An 18,536-nucleotide genomic window follows, 5' to 3' on the forward strand; every position below is an offset into this window, starting at 1 on the left:
AATCAATAATAATAAAAAAGAAAATTAGGGAAACAGAATCAGACAGGGAAGGAAGACAAAGAAAATGACAGCCTAATGAAATGACTAGTGAAATAGTAATCAACAACAGAAAGGCTTGGAATAAAGAGACACCAAACAAGTGGCGAGAGGTAGTCAATAATAATGTTAATGAAGAAAGTGAGGGGGTGGCATAGAGAAAGAGAAATAGAGAGAATGGGGCGACGGAGAGGCTGATAAGGAGAGCGCAGCCCACGGAGGAGCAATGATTCATAAGTCACATGGTTGAGAGGTGAGTCATACACGCTCTACTGCAGAACCATCAGCCTCCAACACACACCGACAATCCTTTGTCATATTCACTTACTCAGGCACAGCAACTGGGAAGAGTAATTGTCAAATTCAGTCTAACAGACTCTATAATACCACCCAATCCAATTAAATAAAAAGAGAAACATCTACCAATGTGTGTTAAATCCAATTGTGCACGAACAGGCAATTTTGCACACTGACAAATGCCAGGTGCACTTGTTAAAAGCGAAAAGCACTCCGTTCAAGCATTACACCTGCACACCAGCACACAAACAAAATGACACAGCTTCTTTGCCCTGAAGGCTTGCCCAGAAAACAGGGGTATAAAAATGCACTTTGTTCTCCTGATCAAATATCGAATCTGTCCGACATTCTCTATGACTCCAAACCCAACAGCCCCGATGCAGAAAAAAAAAAGATCAGCATAATGGGAAAACCCACGGAAAGCCCATATGTTCCGCCTCCACCAAAAACAATCTCTGCCAAGTATATCATCGTGTTGGCCTGAAGCGGTCTTCACATTTCATTATGGAGGAGGGAAGCTCTGGGTGGGTTTGCCTGTAAACGTTGTCCCAAGATTTGCCTTTCGAACACTTATTCTGGCAAAAAAAAAATGAAAAGAAGAAATGTTCTCTCCTTACATCACTTAAAGGGAAGTCTGAATAATTACACAATAAACAGACTGCTCATAGATTCTATAGTGCACCATCCCGAGAGGCCTCACGGGTTAACCAAAACCTCACAGATGTATAGCCTTTATGAACATAAAGAGAGGGTGAGACTGACTCTTCAGAGTAGATAAAGTGTTCCTGTCTATAAGGATAATGGGAAGGAAGTAAAAACATGACATTAAAAATTCATCATGAGGTAGGCAGAGAGGCCAGGCAATTATGATGGGCGGAAGGAGGAGAGAGAGAGAGAGAGAGAGAGAGAGAGGGGAGAGAGGGGGGGGGGGGGGGGGGGAGAGAGAGGGGGGGAGAGGGGGGGGGAGAGAGAGAGAGGGGGGGGGGGGAGAGGGGGGGGGGAGAGAGAGGGGGGGGGGGGAGGGGGGGGGGGAGAGAGAGAGAGGGGGAGAGGGGGGGGGGGGGGGGGGAGAGAGAGAGAGAGAGAGAGAGAGAGAGAGAGAGAGAATGCAGAGGCAGAGAACAGTCAGTTTCCACTGGAGATGTGCTGGTGCCAGATCAATGGAAACGACCCGTACAGGGGAGATATGAGAGCAGTCATCCATCAAACCATCAGTGTGAGACCAGCATATTATACTTACTGTCATAAAATGTGCTCCACAGAAGCTAAACATCGTTTCAGGTAATCTCAAAGACATGTCTGATTAACTATGTAATTATGATGACTTAATCATGAAATGACACTCAGTGCAATTGCATTTGCCGCAAAGGCCATTTTGAGAGTGAGGCTATATGTTTTGTTGGCTGTGAGTTTTCAGAATTTCTAATTATTCTGTCAATTTCTACAGCTAAATATAATGGCATTGATGCAATGTAAGCCAAAAGATTGCTGACTATTGTACCAAACTGTCTGAAAGGGTACATATTAGTACAGAAAGGGTATTAATACATGTAAGTGGTACAGTTTAGAGGCTGATAAGGTATAAAGGTGTACCTTTAAAGGACTAGCCAGGGTTCAATACAAGTTAAGCTCAATCAATAGCACTTGTGGCATAATGTGGATTACCACAAAAATTAATTTCGACTTCTCCCTCCTTTTCTTTAAAAAAAATAGAAATTAAGGACACAATCCTGACTTGTTTCGGAACCATAATATTACTTTGCATTGTTCAGCCCAAAATGAAAGATTTGTCATCATTTACTCTCTTTGGCGTTTCAAACTTGTCACTTTCTTTCTTCTGTGGTACACAAAAGACATTTTGAAAGATGTCTCAGCATTTTTTGTTGTTGTCCTACAATGGAAGTCGGTGGAAACCAAAGCAGCTTTTATGCTGTTAAGGACATCAAACAGGTTTGAAACAACATGAGGGTGAGTAAATGGTGAACTGTCCCTTTAAGAGCAACAAACAGTTACACAGTATCCCTAGTAGGTAATTTATTTTCTTCACATTTTTCTACTAAAGAAGCTTGCACATAATATAGTGCTTTAAATATAACTATGCCTTCATTGTTTTAGGCACACTTTTATCTGTTTCTTTTTACATTCATTATTTTCAGATAATAATCCTTTAAGCTGCATATTTAAATGAGAATAATACAGGTGATGCAGAATTACATTCACAACATAAAACCGGCACACATATTAAGAAACACATTATTGGACTTGTAAACAAGCAATATAATCCTACATCCATTAAAAAAGGAAGACATTGCATTTTCATGAAAAACCACAGGATACACAATTAGTCACTAAGTGCTGCAGAAATGCAATTGACAGGAGGGTGAAAAGCTGAAGGGCACATGACAAGGTCCCTAGAAACGGTCTGCTTTCCATCTCCACTGAAAGGAGATAAAGGAAGACACTGACCAACAGCTGAGTTTATATTTAGAAAAAGGAGGGAGGGCTGCAATCATGCTGCGGGTCAAATCGTTTGACACCTGCACACTGATGAAGGTGACAGACACAACATTCATAAATCCTCAACAAAGGGAAGGAAACACAAACAGATATTGATAGGACATTTTGAGAATAAGGCATGAAGCTAAATTGATGTCGCACAAAAAAGCACAAATAACTTGTATTACCAATGCAAATTATTAGCTCACGAAACTGAAAGCATGTTTTGTGTCTTTAATATCTGTGGTGTTGTGACTTCCATCGTTTTAATTACCACTGATTTCATTAACATCTTTTTCCTCTTAAAGCCTGTCTGATGTCATTATATGGACATGTTGTGTCTTCGACTGTAATCTCCTTTTCTACTTTTCCATCACTCCTTCATTGTCTGTTTCTTGCCACAATGGTGCTGCAGTCAGCTTCACTGCACCACTGTCACAAACGACCGACTGGTGACTCATCCACTTACATACTCAATCTCTCTCACTCTCTCTCTCTCTCTCTCTCTCTCTCATTTTCTCTCTTCAGCACTCTTTATCTTTGCTCCACACACACACAAATAATAATACATTCCTGACAAAGCATCCGTCTTTTTTGTTTGAGGATGCAAACATTATACCGTCAGAGGTCAGGCCATGACCAAGGTAGAGATATCAAGCAAACATGAAAACATGCCTGCAAGTTTTCTCTATAAACTGTAACTGCTGTCATTTGGCATGAGGTTACATTCATAAAAAGAACAACAACAAAAAACACACAGAAAAAACAGGTTCATTATACTGAAACAGAATGGGGAATAACATGAAAAAAAGATGGAAAGAAGTTTAGGCTAAAATTGTGTTTTATTATTTATAAAATTACATTCACACATAATTCTGTTTTTGGTTACCTGACGGACTTTACACAGGAAAAAAAAACATGCCCTCATGCTGAATTATTCAATTGTTTTTAAAAAAGAAACCGTTCATCTTAAAATATTCCCTTATTTCACACCACATTTAAAAAGCTATGTAAATACATCACACTTAATATCAAAGCCCTCTTCTGTTATCTGAAACAAGCTACAAATACTCCCTTACTTATTACAACTCCAACGCCATGCCTACAGTCAGAAACACGTCTTTGGAAAGCAGGATGTAGACCAAGATAAACAGGAAAGAGCTTCAGCGCCATTTTGTGGTTGAGATTCACTGCCGTGTTCTCAACGTAAGTTACACATTCAGACATTTTACTACTGTGGCTCAAGGAACAGAATGAATAGACCACACAATATAGTCCATTCAGTATTGCAGCCATTTAAAAAGGTTAATTTAAAATTCATCCCATTTAGTGAATATATCTTTAAAATCGATCCATTATAAAAAACCCATTAGAAGATTTCCTTATGGTCATAGCACTTAATTTAAAGTGGTACAAGTACAAATATTTGCATCTCACATAAATAAACATGGCTGGATGGTCAATGTCATTTTTTCCTGAGCAGCTACAGTAGACGTATAGTAATGGCATTGCATTGCATGACCTGTTTTTTAAAATGGCAAGGCTCAAATCTTTTTCTCTAAATATTCTTCTAAATGTTCTGATTGCTAAATTCAAATGTCTATCAGCAACTCTCTTTCTCTAGTGTTGTTTAAGAAAGAGGAGTTCCTAGCTAGACAGCCATTTTAAAATGTAAAAGACAAAAAAAGGTTGGAATTGAAATACAATCACATGCTGATCTCAGTAGTATCAAAATTAACCTCATCTACCCTCTTTTATTTCCCTTTTCTCCTCTCTCCCATTGGACCCACTTGCAAACTCCCCTTCACAGGTCGCAGTTGTACCGAAATTTACCATCTGTCTTGACTGCATTGGAAACTAGTACTAGGCCAGCCCCATCTCCTCTAGGACGCTCCTGGGTGACTCATCCTCCTGTCCGGAGAAAAGGGTTTCCATTGAGGCCATTACACAATGCACTGATTATTTAACTTGGCAGCTTACAATGTGCAATGCTCAGAGGAGTTGTGAGTATATAAACAACAGAATTCAAGTAACATTATTAGACTTTTCTATGCAAACAACATTCAAGAATACATTAATAACATGCATACACACACCTCTTGTAGAAGGTCGGCCTGTTCGATGGCCTTGAGCACGCTCTTCTTGGATGTGTCCTGAATTTCACCCCCCATTAGAAACTCGTCCAGGATAAAGTAAGCTTTTTCAAAGTTAAAAATGATGTCAAGCTCACAAACCTGCATTGTGTACAAAACACACACACACACACAATAGTGGAGACATGAGAAACTATCTTGTTTATGTGCACAAGAATCTTATAATATTCCAGTTATGAATGTGTCACATAAATGTGTTAACCTATAGTCCAAATGAGGCAAAGTTCCAGTTTCTAGAAATGAGTTTTTAAATATGCCTGTATTATTTAATCTGTATTCTGTGTCATGTAAATGCCATATTAGAAATATCTATTGTGAGAATATTCATTTATACACAAACAAACATTAAAAAGAATGTTTTTGAAAGAAGTTTCTTTTGCTCACCAAGGCTGCATTTACTTGATTAGCAAAAACAGTAATATTGTGAAATATTATTTAAATTAAAAATAGCTGTTTTCTGTATCATTCTATTTCAAAAATCATTTTAATATGTTGATTGGTGCTCAAGAAACATTTCTGATTATTATCAATGTTGAAAACAGCGCTGCTTAAAATTTTAATGGAAACCATGGAAATCATATTTATCAGGATTCTCTGATGAATAAATAGAAAGTTCAAAAGAACAGCATTTATTTGAAATAGATTTTTTTCTAACATTATAAACTTCTTTACCAACACGTTTATCAATTTAATGCGCCTTTCTGACTAGAAGTTTGAATTTATTTCAGTATATTAAAAAAATCTTACAGACCCCAAACTTTTGAACAGTAGTGTATATGAAAATAATTCAAATTCAAATACATAAATTAGAATCACAACTAACAACCTTTTAGTAAATTTAAATAACTAATCAATAATAAAATTTGCTTTTATTATCATTAAAAATTAGTTGACAAACCTTACATCAATGCATTTTAATAAATGGCACGAACTAAATCAAAATAATAACTGCAATGGGACAATTCTGTGAATGTTAAAATGGTCAAAGAGGAACATTGTGAATGCTACACACAAAAAATGTAACACAGACGCACGCAAAATAGGAATTAACCTTAATAAATGACAGGCAACAAAAACTATCAGATAATCAAAACAGAAAAGCTATGAAGCACAACAACAAATAATATCAATACAAAGGGTGTCATGTGGAATGTTCAAAGAAAAATAGACATGGTACAAATAGCGGAGGATAAAAAGCAGAGGAGTGGATGGACAAAAAAGCAAAAAGAATGAAAAAGTAAAGAGAATTTCACAGGTTTTGGGTTGCTGTGATGTGAGGTATGAAATAGCGAGAAAGAGGAGAGAAATAGAGAGGCCAGATGAAAGAGGGGTGGTGGCGAGGAATGACTCACACTGCCAAAGTACTTATCCAGCAGCTCCACAAAGCGATGGATGACCTCCAGGGTAATCAGCTCATTGTCCTGCTCCTCCACCGCACAGCAGAAATATAGACTGGCATACCTACACACAACCCGATAAATATAATACATATAATATGTCCATAAAAAAAAGTATATATATATATATATATATATATATATAGTAAACAACATTTGAAGTGGATCAAAAAAGAACAGGTATTGTTCAAAATTCATGTATAACTGATGAAAGGTTTTGATCCACTCCAAATGTTGACTATTGTGTGTGTGTGTGTGTGTGTGTGTATATATATATATTTTTTTTTTTTGGCAACATTACTTTCAAGTTAACCTGTTCAAATTTCACACGGACAAAAAAAGAAAGAAAAAAAAATGTACGAACGCTTCAGCTCACTCCTAACAAACTTATCAAGAATCTCCATAATCTACATGCATCCGGACTCTTGTTCAGCACCAAAGCCAATGCAAGTTACCGTTTTATCAATCTTTAAATGCGTCTCTACGTTTTGACCCCTTTTAAGAAAGTGATTTTGATTCTCTGATGGCGCTCATTAGGTTGTGGTTACATTGTAAATCTTACCATTCAATCGTCTCTCTTTTATTCTGTGTATATGCTTTGCTTCATTTAGCTGTATGTACCTGTAGTTTCATTTATTAAACCCTTTATATCCACGCTTGATTGTCTCTGTGTTTGCGGCTCACAAATCAAAGTCACTTAAACTATTGATCTTGCTACATGCTTTTGTACTGTTAGTACTATAGTAAGAAAGTTGTTCTTCTTGGCCAGGAGAATAATCTTAAGAGACCGCAGGGAGACCTTAACGCTTCTCTTTGTTGACAGGCAACTGATTTTTACTTGCATTTGGCGCTTTGAACCCTGGCTAACATGACAAGGGTGTCCTGTCCTGCAGATGGCGCCGCAAGCTCGTGCAGCACAGCACATGAAATAAATATATTAGGAAACATAACATTTTACAGTTTATTTAGTAATTGTTTAAGGTCTTTTTGCAATTTCAATCATCAACCCATCGCCCCCCGCCCCCTTAAACTTCTGAAACGAGTCATCAGCAATTAGTCTCACTTCCTGTTACACACCTACATCACAATGTAACATATTTGCATAATGCCAGCCTATGGCCTTAATTAGCTACTCACGGACAATGTCTACTTTTGACCGCCCTCAAACATTGTAGTTCTAGCTAGGCCTGGGAAAGTTTGGTTTGTGTTGTCGACATGTCAAGAAGTTGCCGTTTTCAGCACTGTGAATCCACTTAGCATGCACTTCAAAAGGATAAGGACTCGCGCTGGAACTGATAAGGAAAAATCAACGGCAACATTTGTATCACTATGTATCAAGCACTGAGAAAGCCTACAGAGCTGAAATTCAGATATGGTAATGAGAGTTTCATTTCCAACATGCAATATAAGAATTAAGAGATCACAACAGATGGAGCTGTCTGACCAATGAGAACAGAACTGGCTTTCTGAAAGGAGGGAGAGACTGTACCTTAAACAGACCGTGTTCAGACTCGTTGGCCCCGTTTACACCTGGTATTAAGTGGACAATGCTAAATACAGGTGTAAACGGGGTCTAAAACGTTTTGAACTTGTCCACTTTCGACCACTTCCAGAGGTGGTCGAAAACGCATTTGATCAGATTGCTTTTGTAGTGTAGACACTTATGTGGTCGAACAGCCGCAAAAAGACCGCCAGCTCTACTCCGCCTACCTAATGCATAAACATTGTGGGAAGCACGCTAGCCAAAAGGTGATTTAAAATTTGTTGGAAAACATACCAAACACAATATTCTCTCACCATTCCTGATTTCTAACACACATTTACAGCATTCAGCGTCGTCTTGTGGCGCTGCTCTTCGTGCGTTTTTCAATCGTCTCTGGTCGTGTTCATATTTAAATTGTGCAAGCTTATTTTCTCCATTAGATAAAAAGATCTGAAAAAGCCAATAGTATCCAGCTGCAGACCCGCAGCACCACCAGTTTCAGAACCCCAGCGCCAGAACCGGAAGTAAGGGGCGGAGCTTACGTTCTAACACCAGCGCCAGGACCGGAAGTGAGGGGCGGAGCTTACGTTCTAAACCGAGTAACGCCACCTAACGTTTTGGAGCGTAATTTGCTTAGACACGAAACGTCATTATTACACACGAAATGTCATACTTTATACTTATTATAATGATACATTAAGGTATAGTAAAATAAGCATTTAAAACATTGATTTTGTGTAATATAATTCTATATAGTTATCCGTTTTATTGTATTATGAGAGTTACTTCCTGATCGTGAAAATAATGCTTGAAACTTATGGTCATTTTATATAAAATATACTTTATTTCACAAGAACATGTGCAGCATGCATTTTTCTTTATGTAAAATAATGTCAAAAATCTAAAAAGAGAGAGAAAATCCGGCATTGTTTTAAAAGAAACCATAAAAATGTACCGTACTTCAAATAATAGCCGAGTCCCAAATAGACGATTGTCTCTTTACACGCCTGGTGTGGCTGCAGGTCTGGGTAAATATAAGTCCGGTCTCAAATAGAGGTCGGGTCTGTTTTTTAGTTTCAGGTTGTATTAAATCTTCTAAAACCCGTCAGATCGTCCGCTTTTTGGCGGAATAGAATGACTGCTGCGCATGACAGGGCGCTTAACGAGCAGAGAGAGAGAGAGCCCCGGCCGCGCGCGCGCACTCTCACGTCTTCAAACAACACGAGCACTGTCTTGCTCTTTATTTGTCACATACCAGTTATAGTTCATACAACGAGCAGTGACTCACTGTGTAATAAAAACATACCCTAAATATTATTTAAAAGGTGCAACAATTTTTAATATTTTTAAATACTTGCAAAAATAACCATGCTTGTGTCATTGTAAATAATTCCGCCCCTCCCTCACTTCCGGTTCTGGCGCTGGGGTTCTGGCACTGGGGTTCTGAAACTGGTGGTGCTGCGGGTCTGCAGCTGGATATATCTTGAAAAAGCCCATAGATTTACCTGCCCACAGACCCTCCCCTCAAAGAAATCAGGTGGTTAAAAGTGGACAAAAGAGACCGATTAAAACACTAGGTGTAAACGGGAATGTGTCACTCTCGTCTACTTCTGATCCGATCGACCAATAAGCAAACAGGTGTAAACTGGGCCTTTGAGAAATAAGGTGGTGTGCAATGTATATCATGTGAATATCAAAGTGTTTTTTTACCTTGGATGCATGTAAACTATTGAAGGAGACCTCTAAAACAAAATTAGGAACCTTAATGACATTAAGTAGCTGGCAAATCAAGAAGATAATATATGTGATGATATTGATATTATCATCAGATGCAGTGCTGAAGTGAAAAACAAAAACAAGCATCATACACAACAGAACAAGGCTGCTTTACTTTTAGTGCCCCCTTGTGGCAAAAAAACTATGACCCCCTCAATACACTTCACTGTGCGTAGGTAACTAGATATGAAATGTATTTTGATGTTTCAAACAATTCCACTCCTCAATACCGACGCATTAAATGAGTCATTGTTCATGTTCACAATAATTTTAAGTATGCTTCACTAGATAATTATATTGGACAAAAAAAAGAGAAAAAAGGGAAAAAAGTATATAGTTTGTGTACCAGCAGGGCTTGACATTAACTTTTTGAGGCACTTGTCCTTCGGACAAGTAAATTTATGTTTCACTTGTCCATGCACAAAAGTCACTTGTCCGGGTAAAGATTTATAATTTTATCTAGGGCTGCACGATTTGGGGACAATGTCATATTCCTATTATTGAGATCAATATTGCGGTTGTGATATGCGATTGCGATATAATAAACAAATGGTTTCATGAGTCAACTTGTTTGGTTCTAAACCAAATGCACACACAGATTAGTGATAATTCTGAAATTAGCAATAACAACTAAATGATTGATAACACCTATAATGATCAATAAGCCATTGATGTTTGGATAAAAATGAACTGTCTAACAGGTAGGACATATACAGAAATTGAATAAAGTTATCAAACAGTCTGCGCAGCATAAATTATAAATTATATATAGACTACTCCTTATTAAAGCTACACAAGTTCTTTAGTCAAGAGCAGTGAGTAATTTTCTCTGTTCCCTTTGTTCTTTCATTAACTTTACTGACAGAACACTTTATTAGTAGCTGGCCCTTTAAGAGCAGCCGCTGTGGACAGAGACGCGGATCTCACACGCGCCTCATTCTCTCACGAGTCACAACTCTTTATGTCCATCATAAGACTGCTCTTGTGTTATGAAGATACTCGACAAATGACATTTTGGCTTAATTGTGTGTGTTGATGTTCGTTCAAGCGCGAAAGAGAACTGTATTCTGGCGCGCGGTCTGTGCATGCGCATCATACTGGTGCGCGTCTTTCTGCGAGTCACATTCAGGACATTCACAGGCCATTCACATTCAGGACATGTCTTCGTTTCAAATCTGTAAAATTAAATCTGTAAAATAGACGTAACGAGTGGCACATAACGTGAAGTAACATGGCATTTTATTTTGTTTGAAATTTAACTTGTCCGGTCGGACAACTAATTTTCTCTTCTACTTGTCCTACAAAAAATCCACTTGTCCCGGACAAGCGGACAAGCCTTAATGTCGAGCCCTGTACCAGTACTAATTATTTAACTGTAGCTTTTATTTCAGACAACCTTTTGTGTGCATGTAAAAAACAGAGAAAAGTGACATGTACAAGCGACATTTCTGTCTCACAAAGTCATCAAATGCATGTGTGATTTTCTACCTTTTGTAGACAATCTTAAGATCTCTCCATTCCAGAAAGCTGCACATTTTGGGTTTTCTGGCCAGCACCACCTGCATGAGCTCTCTGACCATCTTTTTTTTGTCACGCTCAGCCGTAGCCGTGTACCATTTCTGGAGTCGTAGCTTCCCCTGCCGGCTGAACAGAAGCATAAAGCGCATCTACAGAACATTAGAGAGAGAAAGACAGGAGAGGATTACATAAAGAAAAATAGTACGTTTTGTTATGTGCTTTTGACATTTTTATTCGCTTTGCCATTATTTTTTATTTCAGGCTTACTAATTTGATAATTTTAGCACGTACACTTAATTCAGATCAATATTTTTCTGGTTTAAGTTTTTCCATCTAATATTTATATTTTAATTTTATTTCAAATTTATTTTAATTAATGAAAAAAAATAGTTTTAGTTTTCAAGAACACTGAACTGGATAATACAGAAAAAAATGAATTATGATCAAAAACTAAAAGTGAGTAGCTGGCATGCTGCAGTGTTACGCATCAAATAGCATTTTAAATGAAGTATAGCATATTTATTTTACATGCCGTTTTTAAGACTTTATATTCAGTTAGAGACTACATGGAATATTTGTAGTTTTGAATATCCAATTGTAATCGAAGGACTGATGAAAAGGCCTAAAACTAAAAAGCGACTAAAACTGGTAAAAGGTATTTTAAAAAGCGTGACCTAGAGTATAGGCCTACACTACATTACTACTAATTCAAATAAATTACAACCTAAAATTCAACCTGATGTTGAAAAAAATTATTTCTCAACTACCCACATACTAATGATGATGGTGATGATGATTCAATATAACCAGCATCTGGCTTATCAGAAAGGATTGAAGGCGTAATGGAAAATGTGTGTAAAAATGTTACTTTTTTTCCCTAAAAGAACTTCAGCGTCATCCATCATTATAAAATTAGAAAGCAAGCTGGCCTATACATTTCAGATGTGTTAAATATTTAAAAAGGTGAGCTGAAGAGCACTGTATCTGCTCCCAACAGACATGCCCCACATATCCAACACGGTGCATTCATTCAGCTCAATACACTCCAAGGGCTATCTATAACCATCACATTTTCTGATCACAGAACTAGTATAAGACACACTATGATTAAAAACCACAAGACTGTCACATGGAACACTACTCTTAGCACACATTAGTTTAATTGGGGAGAATTTTTTTTTCTGGCTTGCTAAATTAAGGACTTATACTTTGTGCCAGAATTCGTCAGCCTACATCAGCCCTTGAAATAGTCTAAAAATGGTGCAATGCACTTGGCAGTGAAAGGCTCTGATGTACAACAGCCGCTTGATTTCCAAAAAAAGAAAGACATAAAAAAAGATGGGAGAGATGTGGGAATTTTTTTTTATTGAGGCCAAAGACGAGAATAGTAACCTCCTGAGGGAAAGAGACTAGGCTATATTCTTCAATGCTATAAAAAGCAAACTAAGCAGCCAAATCAAGTGAAATTTTTGCCTCCACATATATAGTTTGTTAAAACCATGCATTGTTTTTACTTGATCAATGCCATGTCTTATAATACTTGTTAGTAGTTTTAACACACAGATGTTGGGACATTAAACTCACACATTCATGAAAATCTAATGTTAATAAAGAACATTAAAATCTACAGAACAGACAATCAGATCACTGTCTACAGCTAAACTAAACATCTTTACTTACAGCGATGAATGTTTCTGCTGTTTTTCTTGCAACACAGAAAGAGGGGAAAACAAATATGTAGAATATGTAGATGTAGAAAAATGCTCTCTTTAGTTTTGTAACATCTGTTTATAGATCTAAGCATAAGCAACTTCAGGTCAGCCAGTTTATTGAATATGGCAAAGAGGAAAGTGTTAGGCAGTTTGGACAGAGTAAATACATCACATTTTGCTTCCCTCTGTTATGAGCATTAAGCCTAGACTAGTGCTTTCTTAGTTTGTAAACACTGTTTTATGATGTGTTGGATATTATCTCTCAGAGCAGCACTTCCTTTCATGCTTAACTGATTAAACAAAGGAAATACGTTGTGAAATACTTCGGAATAGTTTTGAGAGAACATACTGTTATGACACTACAACCCGCAATGTACTGTGGCTTAAAGTCATTCTGACTCACAGTTAACGTTAATCTGAATCTTATCTCACATTAAAATACACTGTCACAACTAGACAACCGTTTCCGGGTCGAATCAAAAGAGCCAAAAGACAACTTTTAAAAAATTGATTTTAGAAAATGATTTCATTTGAAACCTCATGTTCAATCAACGATACCTCGGGTATTCAGGAAACACTCCGGTTGAGCACCAAGCAGTGAAAATCATTTCGCTGATTAATTAATACTATCAACTAATCACATCAGATCTAACGTTAGCTGTCAAACTGACCGGGTAGAGAACAAACGCTTTATAGTCTATGACATCTAGAGAATTTCACGATTTAATTGAGAGATGTAAACCACACAAAGCGTCCAAACTGAACAGACCACCTAGGGCCCGACAGGTGAGACGTGAATCTTTAAACAGGGTCTGAGTTGCCCAGGTACTAACTTAGCTTTAGCTAGCTAGCTCTGCCTGAAAAGTGTAGATTAATGCCGCTTTAACAGAATAACTTACCATTCTGACGGCTTAATGAGAGCAGTCAGGTAATTTCAGTGAACAGCAACCCACTTTTTGTTAAATACCGCAAGATAATATCAATACATGTCTAATTGACAGCTCGTAGTTTCAGAGCCCCATTGAAGCAGCCTGGAGTAGCGCTGTCCGATTTGTGAACGAATTGTTTTTTGAGTCGGGTCGTTTCAATGCATCGTTTGAACCGATTCGTTCACAAATTGAACTGACGAATTACTGTAAACAGCTGTATTAATTAAATTGAACGTAATAAGCAGAAATATGTGTCGACAGCGTTTTAGAGTATGTAATATGCCAGGCCGAGATGTCAGGGATCACGATTAATCATGACGTAAAGAAACTGTTGAATTGGTTCACTTAAAAGAACCGATCCGCTGAATTGAACCGGACTCCTCGTCACTAGAGATGTGTCAGGAATAGCGTCATCACCACCAGCGCGCGTGCGCTCTGCGCATTCCAGTCTCCACAAGATCTCTTGCAGAAAGTCCGTTTGCTGCCTTCACAAGAAATGAATCCCTGCGTTAAAATATTAAATAGAAAATAGTAAACGTTTTATGTGTTTGTTTACAAAAGTACTTAAGTGCTTTTCTTGTCTATTTGTGAGAATTACAGCGTTGCCACTCTGGCATCAGGGAAAGATGTTCAAATGTTGTTGCCATGACAAAACAGAGTGCTGATTCAGGTTACCATGGTAACGAAGATACCATTCAAATAACTTTAATCTGTTCATTATACAGTATAACCCAAGATTCCTGCTGCTCAGTTTGTTCATTCATTGCCACAATCATCGTAATACAATTTGTACTGCAAGTCAAAAACACAAGCTAATCATACATGTATCTGAAGGTTTATTATTTTAGTAGTTACCTACGCATTTGCCAGGCTGTTGTTGAAAATAAGAACTTCTTAAGTGACTTGTCTGGTTAAATAAAGGTAAAAAAAAAATTGGTCTGAAATACAGTATTTGACTCTTTGAAACTTTGAACACAAGGTGTCGCCAGCTCCACAGTAATTTAATAAAGAACGCCAAAAGTGGTGTATGGTCGCTTTTATTATAAAAGGCAATCTTTTAATAAACAGTCTTCAAGAAAATATTACCTTCAACAATAAATTAATAAATACTGTAAAATACAACTTTTAAAAAAATATAAGCACATTAGGCTACACATCAGATGAAACAAGCATAGACATTAATTCAGTCTTCAAATTGTTAGTGCATGTAGAACTTCTGTCTGCTGAGGCTTTAAATTCATGTTCTTTAAATGTCCTTGATGTTTCAGATATATGCTTTGAACAATATTGTTTTCTTTTCATAGTCTAGACTCTAGATCTTTCTCCACTGTAGCAGGGAAAACAAACTGAATAACCTTGTTTATACATTTCTTATTAAAGTTTGGCACTCCAGGCAATGCTCAAATGGCAGATATAGAAGGTTTTGCAGTCCCCCCTCCCCGTCCTCCCATTTTAAAACAGATCTCGTGTCTTCAGTAGTATGTTGTGTGCAGACTTTTTGGCGGTTTCTTTGGTCCGACTGCTTGTACGGTTACTTCAGTCTGTTAGTATTCTTGAGGCTGGTTAACTTGACCGCTGAACAACAACGCACCTGTGAAATGAAGCAGGGGAGATTAATATTGAGGGAGCGAACAAACTAAAGTCCTAATTACACTGACATTTAATTAAATAAAAAACCATCAAAATGTCATGTAATGAGGTGAAAGCACAACTGACCAGTGGGTTTGTGTTGAATGAGGAAGTAGAACGGTCTATCCAGTGTGATCTCCTCTATAGCCATGCGAGAGTAGATGACAGCTGCTGTGGAACCACAGAATAATGTAAAAGATGCATTTTGGTATCACTGTAATGATTGGTGATCCTATTTAACCTTTGTTGTGGTAGGTTGTAATTCAGTGTCTGTACCTGTAGCAGATGAGCCTTTGGTTCCTTCTTCGTTCACCTCAAGTTTTACTCTCTGAAGGACCTTGGATATACATAAAGGTTCCTCAGCTAAGTGGACGGAACAGAGAGAGATCAAAAAGAGAATCCATTAACATTTATTCCTTGACGAAACAGCTACATAGTTGGCAAAAATAAAATCTGATAATTTCCAATACTCACTGGTAATTCGAGAGAAATCAGCTTTGCTCTGGCTGAAAATGTCTCCGAGACCCATCTTGCTCAGTGTAGACTTCAGATCAATTTCTGCATCCATAGAGAACCTGAAAATGTCATCATTATATAACACAATAAATTAGGCCTCCTGTTTTAAATGTTAATAAAAAATAATAATAATAAGGTTCATGAAAGTTCAAAAGAAATGGATCAGTCTCGGTTACCTTGGAATAGCAAGTTGTTTGTTAATCTTTCTCATCTCTTTTCTCCATTGGCGAATCCTGCTGCTGCTTAGCTCTTTGTTCAAGGCCATCAGAGGCACGTCCTTTTCAAATGGTGTCACCAGAAGCATACTTATAGACTCCCCGTCATAAGGCACCTCGATGACATCATAGTCCACACCGTCCTCAGTCACAAACTCACCTGGATGGAGAAAAAAAAACGATTGTAAATTACCTTAGGATTTTTCCCTGCCATGAATCTATGAGTTCCTTTCAAACGAATCCTTGACACTCACCATAGTTGAATTTTTGAGTCGTTGTCATCATAGGAACAGATACAGCACTGCCGTTGACTCTGTGGAAGAGCTGTTCCCTAGTAAGTTTAGGGTCAAAGGGCATCTTCCAGATCCCATGGAAGTGGAGGGCATTTAACAGGACTAAACGTGTCTGTTCACTCAGCACTCCAGATGGGAGAAAGTCAGAAATCATTCCTAAGAAATTAAAACATAAGTCAAGTTAGGTGTCTTGGTGTATGATGAGTGAGTTTACATTTACTCTTAATAACTTAGCAGATGTTTTTAATCCAAAGTGATTACAAATAAGGATTATCCCTGGCCATTTATTTAAAATAGCAGTTATAGCGTTAATTACTTACCACCAGTGTGGTCAGATGTCCAGGAGTTGATCACCTGCCTGGCCATCTCTGGGTGGGTGAAGTCTATTTGGTGTGGGACGCTCTGGAAGGCTTTGGTCAGGCTTCGTCTAAAGACCTTTTCCAAAATTATCTTCCTGTCGACCATGACACCACTGGCCACTTCCACTCCATCTTCAGTGGCCAAATCTCTCTGAAGAAGCCTCTGTAGCTTTGGCATTCCCCGTGCTATCAAAGAGAAAGCAAGAATAGAGTTAAGGAACTTAGGAATGCAAGATATTGTGTTTTAAATATCAGAATAGGAGATATAAATGAGACATGGCCACCTACTCTATACAAAGACTATATATTTTGAACTAAGTTTCTTCAAAGCTGTTCCAAAACATATTTTCAGCTAATCTGAATTACATCTACTGCTCCTATTTATTTACCTTGCAGTGAGTAGCCCATCTTGGAGGTGAGCACTTCAAGTGTGCTGCCATAGGCTCCCAGCTGAGCCATGCCCAGTACTGAGGAGATGCCGTAGGGAGAGAGAGCCAGATTTATGTCCGGAGCAGACTGGACAGCTTTGGAGAACACCTGCAGTCCAAAATCCGTCTGTTTCTCTTGGATAAGGTTGCACAAGCCTGACCCACAAAGGGTAAAGATCAGCAGCATACTAAGGCTCTGCATTCTGAATAAGTGAGGAACAGGAGAGAGATGTCAGCTGTGTTAATTCAAAATTGTTAAGATTTTATGAAAGATAGTTTTAAGAAGATTTTTTTAAATTCATTTCTGATGAAGTATGTTTCTGTTCACAATATGGGTGTGCACTAGGCAAAACCATGGAGACAAACAAATGTTTCAACCTCGTCTAAAAAGAGAACAAGCTGCTTCTTTACTTTCCCTTGTGAAAATTCTCCCTCATGTGCAAGACTCAACACCCACTGTTCAAACGCAATACCATGCATGCTATTTCTGTTTGTGACTCGCTCTTTCATACCTCAGGTGTTTACCTACAGATCAACAAGAACCGTTGTCTACAACACTTCACCCAATTCTAAGGCTCATAACGATAATGTGTAGCCTAAACAGTTGTTCAGGTCAACAACTAATAATAACACAACTAATGATTAAATAAAGTTTCAAATTTCATAATCCAACTCTGTTTTCCAATGGTGTTCAGAGTTCAGACCAAAACATGTGGGCATAAATAATCTACTAACAACGAAAAAAGTTTAAATCATTGCTCGTCGATTAAATAGCCTATAGCCTGAGCTTTAAGTCCACTGAGGCAGAACGAGAATATACAATTACCTGAAAGACGTTTTACTTTTGTAGAATTTCTTTGTAGATTTCGCCTGTTATTGTGATCTTCTAATGCAGTGCAAGCCCAGAGTTGTACCTACTCGGTGTCTGTGAGACGCGCTGGCGCTATTTAAAGGACTTGAGACCTCCCCTTCAGTCGCACACACACACACACACACACACACACACACTATAGCGGAAGTTATGAAGTCATCTTTGTCTGCCTTTTTAGTCACCCTCTCCACTTTTTTCACACATACATCAGACAAACATAAACACTTTTTCCACCCAGTCTCTTTCCCGGTCTGTCTCTTTTCATTTTACGGGACCGTTAAACAGCAAAGTCATACGTTTAGTCTAAGGCAGAAGTAACAGCTCCTTAATCAGTCATTTAAGCTTTGAATAGTGTTTCGTTGTTTAATAAAACTCACTGTAAAAAAGAGTTGCTGCCTTAAATTTTTAAGTACATCAAGTTGGATGTT

General features: G+C 37.9%; 2 protein-coding genes across 2 annotated transcripts; both read right to left on the reverse strand.

Annotated features, from left to right (window-relative positions):
• Nucleotides 1–3,652: 3,652 nt before the first annotated feature.
• On the reverse strand, nucleotides 3,653–14,212 carry ap1s1 (adaptor related protein complex 1 subunit sigma 1). The gene is made up of 5 exons (XM_077228276.1): nucleotides 13,768–14,212; nucleotides 11,127–11,305; nucleotides 6,335–6,443; nucleotides 4,926–5,063; nucleotides 3,653–4,740 (listed from the first exon to the last, which is right to left on the reverse strand). The coding sequence occupies exons 1-5, from the start codon at nucleotides 13,768–13,770 to the stop codon at nucleotides 4,693–4,695; spliced, it is 477 nt and encodes a 158-aa protein (XP_077084391.1). The 5' UTR covers nucleotides 13,771–14,212; the 3' UTR covers nucleotides 3,653–4,692.
• A 606-nt stretch (nucleotides 14,213–14,818) lies between these two features.
• On the reverse strand, nucleotides 14,819–18,209 carry serpine1 (serpin peptidase inhibitor, clade E (nexin, plasminogen activator inhibitor type 1), member 1). The gene is made up of 9 exons (XM_077228277.1): nucleotides 18,064–18,209; nucleotides 17,199–17,440; nucleotides 16,771–16,995; nucleotides 16,412–16,606; nucleotides 16,119–16,317; nucleotides 15,901–16,001; nucleotides 15,703–15,789; nucleotides 15,514–15,597; nucleotides 14,819–15,388 (listed from the first exon to the last, which is right to left on the reverse strand). Exons 2-9 carry the CDS (start codon nucleotides 17,437–17,439, stop codon nucleotides 15,342–15,344), a joined length of 1,179 nt encoding a protein of 392 aa, XP_077084392.1. The 5' UTR covers nucleotide 17,440; nucleotides 18,064–18,209; the 3' UTR covers nucleotides 14,819–15,341.
• Between the last annotated feature and the right edge of the window lie 327 nt (nucleotides 18,210–18,536).

Source organism: Siphateles boraxobius, unplaced genomic scaffold (genome assembly GCF_051911475.1).
Source record: "Siphateles boraxobius isolate OS27281-9 unplaced genomic scaffold, OSU_SipBor_1 130, whole genome shotgun sequence".
In the NCBI taxonomy this organism is placed as follows: Eukaryota; Metazoa; Chordata; class Actinopteri; order Cypriniformes; family Leuciscidae; genus Siphateles; species Siphateles boraxobius.

Bases quoted from the DNA above. Each gene is read 5' to 3' on its own strand.
- serpine1 (XM_077228277.1), bottom strand. From the start codon at position 17,439: ATGCAGAGCCTTAGTATGCTGCTGATCTTTACCCTTTGTGGGTCAGGC. The intron at 15,790-15,900 runs GTGAGTATTGGA...CCGTCCACTTAG, and splicing joins TGATTTCTCTCGAATTACCA to CTGAGGAACCTTTATGTATA. The intron at 15,598-15,702 runs GTACAGACACTG...GTGGTTCCACAG, and splicing joins CAAAGGCTCATCTGCTACAG to CAGCTGTCATCTACTCTCGC.
- ap1s1 (XM_077228276.1), bottom strand. The intron at 5,064-6,334 runs GTGAGTCATTCC...TACACAATGCAG, and splicing joins TGGATAAGTACTTTGGCAGT to GTTTGTGAGCTTGACATCAT. The intron at 4,741-4,925 runs GTGTGTGTATGC...TTCTCCGGACAG, and splicing joins AGGCCGACCTTCTACAAGAG to GAGGATGAGTCACCCAGGAG.